The sequence below is a fragment of the Dermochelys coriacea genome, chromosome 1, assembly GCF_009764565.3.
Source record: "Dermochelys coriacea isolate rDerCor1 chromosome 1, rDerCor1.pri.v4, whole genome shotgun sequence".
Lineage (NCBI taxonomy): Eukaryota > Metazoa > Chordata > Testudines > Dermochelyidae > Dermochelys > Dermochelys coriacea.
In genome coordinates, this window is record NC_050068.2 from 327,276,576 (window position 1) to 327,289,173 (window position 12,598).

Sequence of the window (12,598 nt, forward strand, 5' to 3'; positions counted from 1 at the left end):
TGATTGCATGGTAAAATAGAATTGAAATTCTTCTTTTAAAGCCATTACCATTTAAAATATTAATAATTCTGTGATTTCAATATTTTAGAAACAATGCATAAAATACAATTCTAAAGGTATCGTTATTCTCTGTCATAATGCACTAAATTACATCAAATATTTTAATTACTGTATTATTGAGAATTTAGGAGATTTCCCCTTAATTTTAAAATAAATTTACCAAAACTTTCCAGATATAATCCTCTGAAGTATGCTTCATAACATTTTTTAGCTCTGGTCATTTGTTAAATAAGTTTTTGTTGTTTTCAAGGGGGAAGAGGTTTGTTGCAATGAAAGTCGTAAAAAGTGCCCAGCATTATACAGAGACAGCCTTGGATGAAATTAAATTGCTCAGATGTGTGAGTATTATACTGAGTGCTCAGTACTGATAATGGTAAATTATGTATAGATACAATGGAAGTAAATGCTTTCAAACATCATTGTTGTCCCTAAATCTGTTTTCTAAATATATGACATTACTTCATTGTCATTATTTGTAAGGCTCTATAATCTTGCTTAAATTTTTAGAAAAAATGTATTACCCTTATAAGAAGACGAATTATTTCCAGTATCATCTTTCTTTGCTTAGGTTCGTGAAAGTGATCCTAACGATCCAAACAAAGACATGGTTGTACAGTTAATTGATGACTTCAAAATTTCAGGGATGAATGGAATACGTATCCTTTTTTGGCTGTTCTTCCTATATTAAGATTAAAATGAAGAGGACAAATGAGTATTTAGTTTTTATGCATTAATGTCTTAGAGTATGCAGAGTGGAGTAATTTTTCAAAATAATCTGCTTTCTTTAATTTTTTTTAAAAGTAAAATTTAAGACCATCTCAGTGACATTTAGTCATGCACTGTATTACAATGTGTAATTCGCTTTCCCTAGTGAAAATAGCTTAATAGTTTTAAATATAATGAAGAATAAAAGATAAACATTTTAAATTTGTTCCTTGATGAACAGGCTTGCCCACTAAAACATCAGAAGACAGTATTTTTTAAAAATTGAAATTTTATTTACAGTGAACAATGTTTATGGTTTCTCTAACCTTTCCAAATAACATAGTTAAGAAACATGTTGTGCATAGTTAGTGTACTGTATTTCATTATTATTATTATTATTATTATTATTATTATTACTATTATAAATCCTGCAGTACATTCAATTAGTGTAGGCTGAAAAATATTTTTTTCTAAAAACAAATAAGCAATTTATGTTGAAACATTATTAGATTAGATTCCAATGTGTGTTACTGTTGTAATATATAGAGAGAAACTTAAAAAAGAAGGGGTAATCACTCACTTTAGATAAGGAAGAATCATCAACTAATCAGTTATTTTATTTCTATCCTTTAAATTGTTTATTAATATAAAATGTAGATATGTGATTGGCTGCAATGTTCTTTAATTCCTGTAACTGGCTAGAGGAGGGATTCTGAGTGACAAATAAAAAACACTTGGTACCTGAATCTTTATGATGCTTTCTAGAATTATAATCTGTAACGATTCTGATGAAAAGCCATATAGTAAAATATAGTAAGGATAGGAAATAATAAACATGGAAGACTGGATAGATTAGAGGATTGGTAACAGGATCTGGAGCCTTTTACCTGTAAATCATTGGTTGAAATCCAGCGCAGAGCGGTAGTGAGGTTATGTTCCTTCTGTCTGATGGAGGCCAGTGGGGAGATCCCGAGTTGGCTCCTGAAGAAGGTGGTATGTGTCTTATACTGAGAGGTATAGGTACATGAAGTTTCTCCTGTTGCTTATGTGATCCTCTTAGTGAGTTAATGATTAGATGTTAACCTCTTTTTTTTTCTTGTTTTGTTTGAGAAATGTTATTGAGAAAATATCTGTCAGCACACCTGGACTTGATAGATTTTTTTGACATATTTTGACAATGAGACACTAAAATGAAACAGTCCTCATTAATATGCTTGGTGATTCCATGCTGCCGCTGAACTATCTTTGCTGATCATGTTAGTTCTTCTTCGAGTAGTGTCCCTATGGGTGCTCCACTGTGCCTGGGATTGGCCACCTTTGGTAGCAGTGCCTGTTGGGCTGCATATGTGCTTCTCACTGTCTCACGCTGTGAGCAGCATCTATATCAGCATTTCCCAAACTTTGTTCCTCATGATGTGAACAGGTGTTCCGGGAAAGAATCGTAATTAAAAAAAGGGTGTTTAAATTTTTTTTAATTTTAAATTTGGCAAATTTGAAGCATAGTTTACAACTCTTTTTCAATGACTATAATTTAGCATAAAACTCTTTTTCCAGTTATTGATATATCTCGTATTGAATATCATGGCGTAAAGAGAATGCGGCACGCAAGCATGTTGACGTCTACCCCTTTCGGGCACGTTTCAGTTAGTGACTTTGTATCCCTTCTGCTCGAGGCTGCACGACCTGCAGCGTTATGCACACACCATTCTCTTTACGCCATGTTGAATATAACATGTTCACTCAACACGTTCAAACCGGTGGGTCTTTACTGTGTGAGCGATAAACACAACTAAACTAGCTTCACTCGAAACAATATAAATTTTTTTGACAAACAAAATTTGACAAAAATCAGTATTTCTAAATATTGTTACTAAACCTAATCACCATGAATTTGTGGCTAAAAGAAGGAACTTTGAAACGAAAAACAAGGTCTTCTGGTACTCCAACTGTGGCTGAAATAAATGAGCAAATACTGTGAGGCTTCAAAGTGAGGATGAACAATCGCAGTCTTTTGTTGTCAAAAAATCTGTTAGTACTAGTGAGTTATCCAAGGTGAAAGAATTTCCACTGAAGTATATCAAAAAACAAGAAGAAGCAGGTGACCGAAATGAAAGTATGCTTAAAGTTATTTGTCTTTTGGTTTTACATGTGTTGGAAATAAAGGTGTTCCTGATGCTCAGTGTGTTGTGTGCAACAAAATACTAGCAAACAGTTCATTGGCTCCTGCTAAACTTCGTAGGCATTTGGAAACCAAGCATGCTGAATACAAAGATATAAGTTTTTTCAAGAGGCAGTGTGACTCGCTTGGAAATTGTAAACTTTCGATGATTAAAATTGCTAAAACAGACAACAAAAGTGCAACAGAGGCATCTTATTGAGTAAGTTACCGTATAACGCTTGCTGGAGAAGCTCACAATATTGGAGAAACGCTCATCAAGCCTTGCGCGAAAGATATTGTAACGTGCATGTAGAACGAGCAATCTGGTAAAAAAAAAAAAAAATGATGCTGTACAGTTGTCAAATAATACTGTTGCATGGCGTATTAAAGATCTTGCTGATGATAGAAATAGAATAGAAAAAGAGCTAGTTTGCCAACTGAAAATTTGCCATGAGTATTCATTGCAGCTAGATGAGTCCACTGATGTTTCAGGACTTGCTGTGCTACTAGTATTTGTCTGATATAGATTTAATAATAATATTGAAGAGGACCTGCTCTTATGTGAATCTCTGCAAAGCAGCATGACTGGAGAAGAAATATTCAACTGCATCAACAATTTTATCAGAAAGCTTGAAATTAGTTAGGGAAAATGTATTGATGTATGTACTGACGGTGCTCGGGCAATGATTGGGAAGATGAAGGGAGCTGTAACGCGAATCATAAGTGTGGCATCAGAAAGCACTCAGAACCATTGTGTTTCTACACAGACAAGCACTTGAAGTTAAAAAAAAATACTAGCATATCTGAAAATTGTGCTCAATGAAGCAGTACAGATTATCAATTTTGTCAAATCTCGACCACTTCAATCCAGGTTATTTAAAATTTTGTGCGAGGAAATGGGTAGTCAGCACAAAACACTTTTTACATACAGAAGTAAGGTGGGTATCCAGAGGAAAAGTGCTTGTGAGACTTTTTGAGCTTCGTAGTGGACTACTGGTATTCTTCACTTCAGATAATTTAGGATGAAAATTTAATGACTGTCTGACAAATTCCTCATGGCTAATGAGACTTGCGTATCTTGCAGATATTTTTGCAAAATTAAATGGAATTAATCTGTCGCTGCAAGGAAAGAATATGACCATTTTTACTACAATGGATAAAATTTCGTCGTTAAAAAAGAAACTGGAATTCTGGGCATCTTCTGTAGAATAACTTGGACTGCTTCCCTACACTACATGAATTTCTAACTGAAGTACATTCTACAGTCCATGAAGAAGTTTCCAGCACCATTTTACAGCACTTACGTGACTTGCAGGCCTCTTTATTAGAATATTTTCCTACAACTACTGATGATAATGCTTGGGTTCGAAATCCATTTGTAATTACAGCCAAACCAGTGAGCTTTAACTGCACATGATTATGAAAGTCTAACTGACTTAATTTCTGATTTTGATTTGAAAAAAAAGTTTAAGGATCTTCCGCTGAATAATTTTTGGAGCAGCCTTATAGAAGAGTACCCTAATGTGGCTAAACGTGCAGGTCGAATGCTCCTTCCTTTTGCCACAACTTATTTGTGTGAGACCAGATTTTCGTATTATACTGCAACAAAAATCAAATATAGGAATGGACTTGATGCTGCGCCTGACCTGAGGATTCAACTTTCCAGCATTATTCCTAATATTAAGCGAATTTGTGATAGAAAAATCCAGAAACACCAATCCCATTAAATCCAAATTTGTATTCTGTTTATAAAAATAGATTTTCCTAGTAAAAATCTAATTTGTTTGGTGTGTGTTTATATATAAAAACAGTTTTTTTTAAGTAGAACACTGTTTTTAATTTTGACTCTTGCACTTGATTTTTATACTACTTTATACGCACTTTCCAGTTAGAAATTGTTAGTTCAAGTTATTTTAAATTTTTGCTTTGTTTTCTAAAATAAAATATATTTGAGCATAAATAACGCAATTTTATATTTGAAAACCAAACAACTACAAAATAATATTATAAGTGTTTCGTAATAGGCTAAAAAGTGTTCTGTGGCCAAAAAAGTTTGGGAAATGCTGGTCTATATAGTGCTGTGCGTTCCAACCACCCTCAGTTCTTTCTCAACCTCTTTTGGTCTGGGATGGAATCCTGAGCAGAGCCTGCCATACATCTGTAACCTTTAGTAATAGTAGTGTTTCTGTTATAATTTTCTAGATATTAGGAATTTCCTTTATTTTTGTCTCTCCCCTGGAAAAAAATTTTTTTTTCCATTTCTCTTCCCTGCCTGTTTTTCTTTACCTGAGCATAGGTTTCCTTTTTTCCTGCACTCTTCCAATTGGGAAGTCCTCCCTTTTTTGGGATTATACCCAGATCCCCTGGGTTCAAGAGGTGTGTCACCTGCCATGAGGCCTTCATTGTGAGCGATGGGCACTCACAGTGTGTACGCTGTCTCAGTGAGGAACTCGTCACACAAAAGTGTACCCACTACCTCAAATGTAAGGCTCGGTCCAGAAAAACTGAAGCTAAAACTTTTACTAATGGAGAGCTCTCTGTGACCAGTCTCAAACCCTGGCCCTGATACCTCTCCTATGTGTCAACCACCATTAGCACAGTCATCGGCCAACCCTCATTTGCTGTGTACCATCAAGAGAAAATCCATTCTCTTCTGCTCAGATTAAAAAAGAAATGTGCCACTAGTTCACCCTTTAAGGAGCCGCCTTAGAGAAAGACATCCCCTGTGAGGTCAGTAGCCTCAATATTTTCAGGAGTGAAACTTTGTGCCTGTGACTGTCCAGGCACTAAATGGGCAGGACTGCAGGCACAAACACTGCCACTCAGAACTGAGAAGAACAGTGCAAGACTTTTGAAATAGGTACCAACCGCCTCAACTAAAATAACGCTTGAGTGCTTTGGCACTGACCAAACCCTTGGCGCTAGCTAAGTCTTTCACACTGAGCAAGCCTTCAGCACCAAACAAGCTCTTGGCACCAATGCAACCTTTGGTACCACCTATTGGCTGCTTGAGAGACTGCACTTCGTTCTCAGCACCAGCAATGCCCCCAACCTGTATACAGCCACCAGTGCTAATGATGCTCCTGCCAGTACCACAGGAGTTTCAGTACCCACAAGACTTGGATGTCCGATGAAGTGAGCTGTAGCTCACGAAAGTTTATGCTCAAATAAATTTGTTAGTCTCTGAGGTGCCACAAGTACTCCTTTTCTTTTTAAGGATACAGACTAACACGGCTGCTATTCTGAAATCTGATACTCCAGAGTCACCACTTTTCCGTAACAAGCTCCCTGCAGTTCATGCCTCTTCCTCGGAGACACAACACCACTCCACTTCATCGCTGAGGACCGCACCACCCTTCTCTAATGAGGAAGAGGAGGAGGAGTACTCCATTGCACTGTGAACTCCACCCTCCTATTAAGGGCAGCCACACACATCTTCTCATCCTCAATATCCAGAGACCAGAAGCGATCCAGGTCTCTGGTACCGACCCCCATGGATGCAACCCCACATGCCAGTTCCCCCACATTGACCTTATTGGGACCTAGGGGCTGTATGCATATAGGGTGCACTTTCCCAAACCAGCCGCGGAAGAGAAACAGAGACAAATTTGCTTTCCATCTTCATCAGTGTCTAGACCGCCTAACGCTGAACCAGAAGCGCTAGAGGAACAGGAGGAAGAAATGTAAAACGAGATTCTCCCACTTCTCCTCATCTTTCCCTGATGAAGCCATAATGCCACCACCTCCAACATCGGTGGATGATTTTAAACAGTTCCAAGAACTGTTCTGGAGGACTGCAGAGTCTCTCCAGATCCCTCTGGAGGAAGTCAGAGAGCATCAGCACAAGTGGCTCGATATCTTACAGGCCTTTACATCAGCAAAGATAGCACTCTCAATCAGTGAGGCCTTGTTGGACCCCACCAAGGTGATCTGGTAGACCCCAGAGTCAATACCATCCACCTACAAATGTGCAGACAAAAAATACTATGACCTTGGTAAGGCTGGGGAACTTCTTTTTTCCTATCCTACTCTGAATTCCCTAGATTGTTAATGCAATACAAGAGAAGGGGCAACAACACCCCTTTAGGACAGCCCCCTACGACAGGGACTGAAAGAGGCAAGACATCTTTGGTCGTAAAGCGTACTCTTCAGCTACACTCCAGTTCCATATTGCTAAATATGAGGCACTTCTGGCCAAATATAATCACATAAACTATTCCAAATTCCAGGAATTCTGTCAACACCTACCAGATGAGAAGAAGGAACAGTTCCAGGCGCTGGTGACGGAAGGACAACTTCTGGCCCGTACGGCGCTACAAGCCTCTCTGGACTCTGCAGACACAGCTGCACACTCTCTTGCAATGACAGTGGTGATGAGACAAGTGTCATGGCTTCACCTCTCCAGGTTCCCCGGAGAGGTGCAGACCGCTGTCGCGGATCTACCTTTCGAAGGTCTTCCTCCCAACTCAAGTTCAAATGTGGTGTAGCTGCAATTGCTAGAAGAAGGGTGCACAACTAGTTGAAAAACCGTATTCCAAGCATAGTTATTGATGGTTTGCGGTCAAACTGGGAGGACATATCTAGTGAGGTCCTGGATCCAGTACTATTCAAATATAATAACTCGGATGATGTAGTGGAGAGTTCACTTATAAAATTGCAAATGACGCCAAGCTGGGAGGACAAGAATAGAATTCAAAATGACCTTGATAAATTTGGGAATTGTCTGAAATCAATTAGATGAAATTCAATAATGACAAGAGCAAAGACTACACGTAGAAAGGAAAATCAAATGCACAACTAGAAAATGGGGAATAACTGGCTAGATGGTAGTACTGCAGACTAGGATCTGTGGGTTTCACAAACTGAATATGAGCCAGCAATGTGACACTGTTGCAAAAGACTCATATAATTCTGGGTTATATTAACAAGAATGTCATACGTAAGACATAGGAGGTAATTGTTCCACTCTACTGTGCACTGGTGAGGCCTCATCTCGAGAATTGTGTCCAGTTTTGAGGACCACACTTTAAGAAAGATGTGGACAAACTGGAGAGAGTCCAGAGTGGAGCAATAAAAATAATAAAAGGTTTAGAAAACTTAATCTATGATGAAATGTTTTAAAAAATGGTCATGTTTAGTCTTAAGAAAAGAAGTCTGAGCAGGACCCTGATAAGTCTTCAAATATGTTAAGGGCTGTTATAAAAAGGATGGTGATCAGTTGTTCCCCATGCCCATGAGGATAGGTCAAGAAGTAATGGACTTAAACTGCAGCAAGGAAGATTTAGGTTAGATATTAGGAAAACTTTCTATAAGGATAGTTAAGTCCTGGAATAGTTACCAAGGGAGGTTGTGGAATCCCTGTCACTGCTGTTTTTTAAGAACAAGTTAGACAAACACCTGTCAGAGATGATCTAAGTATACATAATCCTTCCTCAGTTTGGGTGAATAGACTAGATGACCTTTCAAGGTCTCTGCCAGCCCTGCATTTCTATGATGCTATGATTTTCATTCTGTTCATGAGGACTATTTTTTAGAGGGATGATGGGCACTTTAGCTAAAGTGCAAAAAAGTATTATGGTTGAGCTAAATAAGAAGTTACTTCGAAAATTATCCTTATTTAAATCCCAGATGTCTGTATGGTCTTTGAAGTTCTTGGACATCATCTCTTAAAATGGATAATCAAGTCCAACTATCAAGGCCTTCCTATCCGTTGCGTAAAAAGTATAATTCGTCAGGTAAGATTTGCTAATGTTTTTAATTTTTTTCCAAAGTATTGCTTTACTTTGATGTTCATGTGTTGATATTTCAACTGCAGATCATGCCAGGAAATATACAGTAGGTATTAATTGCATAGGTGTTCCCATAGGTAGCTGTGGAGAGTATCCTTTCCTATAACATGCATTTGTGCACATTGCTTGCTTTGTTTGTGTCGATATTCCATTAGCTAATGAGCTCCTTCACAAAACATATGCTTAAATTTTTAAGTCAATCTGTTTCTTACAAATTTAAGAGCATTTGAAAATAAGGAAATCAGTTTTCTTGGTTAATAAATGGATCACAATTTCATCTTTCATACTGAGCCACCTTCAGAATATACAACACAAGATCAATGGAAAATAATATAAACATAATATTTAAAAAATTAATACCAGTTGCGTCTCTGTCTGAAAACCAGATCCTCAAGAGGTATACATTAAAAAAACAAGGATAGGATTTTCAGAAGTATCCAAATGATTTAGGAGCACACATCTAAAAATGATTAAGCACTTTTGAAATTTCCACTTTTAGAGTTCTCTCTCGTATGTGCATTCCTACATTGCACCATGCAAACCAAATTGCTGGCGAGATGATCTTACAGAAATAATGTGCCAGAGAGGGAAAAGATCAGACATTTTATCTTACTGTTAGGGCCCTACCAAATGTATGATTCATTTTGATAAATTTAATGGTCATAGGATTTAAAAAATAATAAATTCCATGGTTTCAGCTATTTAAATCTGAAATTTCATGGTGGTGTAATTGTAGGGGTCCTGACCCAATAAGGAGTTGTGGGTGGTCACAAAATTTTTGTAGGGGGAGTTGCGGTACTGCTACCCTTACTTCTGTGCTGCTGCTGGCAGCGGCAGTGCCTTCAGAGCTGGACAGCTGGAGAGCAGTGGCTGCTGGCCTGGATCCCAGCTCTGAAGGCAGAACTGCTGCCAACAGCAGCACAGAAGTAAGGATGCCACCCTTACTTCTGCCCTGCTGCTGCTGCTTGCAGATCTGGGCCCTCAGTCAGCAGCTACCACTCTCCAGACAGCAGAGCAGAAAAAGGATGGTATGGCATGGTATGGTATTGTCACCCTTACTTCTGCACTGCTGCTGGCAGGGTGCTGCCTTCAGATCTGGGTGCCTGGCCAACAGCTGCCGCTCTCCAGCCGCCCAGCTCTGAAGGCAGCATAGAAGTAAGGGTGGCAATACTGCAACCCCCCTAAAACAACCTTGCGACCCACCTGCAACTCCCTTTTGGGACAGGACCCTTAATTCAAGAAATGCTGGTCTCCCCCGTGAAATCTTTATAGTATAGGGTAAAAGTACATTAAAGACTAGATTTCACGGTCTGTGGTGCGTTTTCCATGGCCGTGAAGAAGTGAGTTCTAGACCACGAAAGCTTATGCCCAAATAAATTCATTAGTCTCTAAGGTGCCACAAGGACTCCTCGTTGTTTTTACAGACAACAAAGTAGCTCTTATCTGAGCTCTACCATGTCAGATGCCTCTCCAGCTCTGTATCCCATTGCAGTTTTGCAGTGCTTTAGGAAGCCTTTAAAGAGTGTCCTTGCCTTCTAGTCATGTGTGATTGTTTATTTCAAACTAGTGGTTCATGACTCTCTGTGTTCAGGAGCATGAGCCAGGCTTCCACCTCTGGACTCACAAGTTCTGCTCTTCAGCTTCATCTTTTAGCTTTGGAACTTTGGCTTGTGACACCTTGATTTCTTCACAGTGTTTTATGTCCTTTTAGCCTCAAAACATTTCAACTCTTTTTAGCTTCAGGAAGTCTCAAGCAGATTTACACTGCAAGGCTTGAAGGCTGTGTTCATGTGTTGATGACTGCTACTTAGTTACAGAGCAGCCATCAGATTTCTTTGACACTACATGTGCCCACTAGCAGGGGTGGCGAGTTGTATGGGCTCATAGCGCCCGGGCTCAGAGGTGAAAGTAAGCCGGTGCGCCGTACTGGGGTGGATCGGCTTCCCCAGGCGCAATTTAAAGGGCCTGCAGCTCCCAGCAGCGGTGGGAGCCCCCGGCCCTTTAAATTGCTGCCAGAGCCCCGCTGCCGGTGCCCTGGGGAAGCAACGGCGGGGCTCTGGGAACAATTTAAAGGGCCCAGGGCTCTGGCCACCACTACCACCCAGGGCCCTTTAAATTGCCACCAGAGCCCCCGGCTGCCGCTGTTACCCCGGGGAGTGGGAAGGAGGCACTTGCCGGTACAGGATGGACTGGGGCTGGCTCTGACCTCCCCAAGGCCCTGCCCCTTCCGGGGGCCAGAGCTGGCCCCAGCCCAGCCCCTTACTGGTAAGTCCCTAGATTTACTTTCCCCCCTGCCCAGGCTCCACCAATATTCAGGGCCCGGGGGCCTGGCTCCACCAATGTTTGGGGCTGGGTCTCTCCCCCGGCCCCGCCTGCCACCCCCATGTGTCCCCTGGCCCCCACTTGTGCCCCCGCTCACTGCCCGGAGCCTGCAGCTTACGCTAACTCTGCTCTGCCGGCTTCTGGCATCAACTGCTGCCACAGGGTCCTAGTGACCACCTCCACTGGGGCCAAGGCAGGCTGCCGTTCAGCCCCAGCCCTGAGCCCCTCCCACACCCCAAACCCCTCATCCCCAGCCCCAGACAGAACCCTCAATCCCCCGCACCCTAACCCTCTGCCCCCCTCATCCTCAGACAAAGCCCTCATCCCCCATACCCCACTCCTCTGCCCTAGCCCTGAGCCCTCTCCCACACCCCAAACTCCATGTCCTCACCCCTGCACCCCCTCCTATTCCCAAACTCCGTCTCAGAGCCTGCACCCCTCACTGCCTCCTGCACACCCACCCCCTGCCCCAGCCCGGAGCCAATCCCCAAACTCCCTCCCAGAACCTGCACCGCAACCCTCTGCACTCCCTCCCAGAGCCTGCACCCCTCACCCCCTCCTGCACCCCCACTCACTGCCCCAGCCCTGAGCCTGCACCCAGCACCCATACTCCATCCCAGAGCCTGCACCCCTCCTGCACCCTAATCCCCAGCCCCAGTCCAGGGCCTGCACCCCAGACCTCCTCCCCCCCACCCCAAACTCCCTCCCAGAGCCTTAGGCAGGTGAGGGGCAGAGTTTGGGCAGGGGCAGGTTCTGGGCACCACCAAAATTTCTAAAAACCTGCCACTCCTGCCCACTAGTTAGTCACTCTAGAGACCTGAGCTTTGACATTTATGGTATGTCTACACTACAAATTTAGATTGATTTTATGTACCTTGACACTGAGCCTCCAATTTAAGCAAGTCGATCTTGAATGTCCCCAGTATGCTCTTTGTGTCAGTGGAGTGCATCCTCACTAGCAGGGCTTGCATCGACGTATGGAGTACTGCACTGTAGGTAGCTATTCCACAGTGCATGGAGCTGAGCGGAATGTTGGGTTGGCCTTGCAATGCCTCATAGGCAACAAAACAGTTGCATGGGTGGTTATGGGAACATGGCATTAGCATCCCATGATGCACTTACCTCACTTCCTCCGTCCCTCCCTGATATCAATGGCAAAGAAACCAAGCCTTTTTTCCTAAGCCTGGGTTACCCGCGCAGATGCCACAGCATGACAAGCATGGACCCCGCTCAGCTGTACACTATTGTTGTGAGCATTACAAACACCTCACACCTTATCCTGCAGTATTTATTCAGCTGAAACAGGAGACGATGTGTGGAACAATGTGATGCCATGCAAGCAGCCCTGCTGGAAGCTTTGGAGTGGAGCAATTCGCAGATGCTGGCGACAGTCGCACAGACTGCTACCAGTCAGTGGGGAATCATTTCGGAGTGGGTAAATCTACCATGGGGGTCTGTTGTGATCCAAGTTGCTAGGGCAATAAATAGACTTCTGCTAAGAAGGGTAGTGATTTGGAAAATGTGCATAGTGGATTGTTTTGCTGTGATGGGGTTTCCTAACTGT

General features: G+C 41.9%; 1 protein-coding gene across 16 annotated transcripts in view; it reads left to right on the plus strand.

The window, feature by feature from the left end:
• The window catches only part of SRPK2 (SRSF protein kinase 2), a 307,828-nt gene that overhangs the window by 185,284 nt on the left and 109,946 nt on the right, over positions 1-12,598 (plus strand). For all 16 annotated transcript variants that reach the window (XM_043497309.1, XM_038401052.2, XM_038401083.2 and 13 more), the window contains 3 exons: positions 311-398; positions 629-716; positions 8,552-8,658. In XM_043497309.1, coding sequence (XP_043353244.1) covers positions 311-398; positions 629-716; positions 8,552-8,658 — 283 coding nt within the window. The remainder of the gene's footprint in view (positions 1-310; positions 399-628; positions 717-8,551; positions 8,659-12,598) is intronic.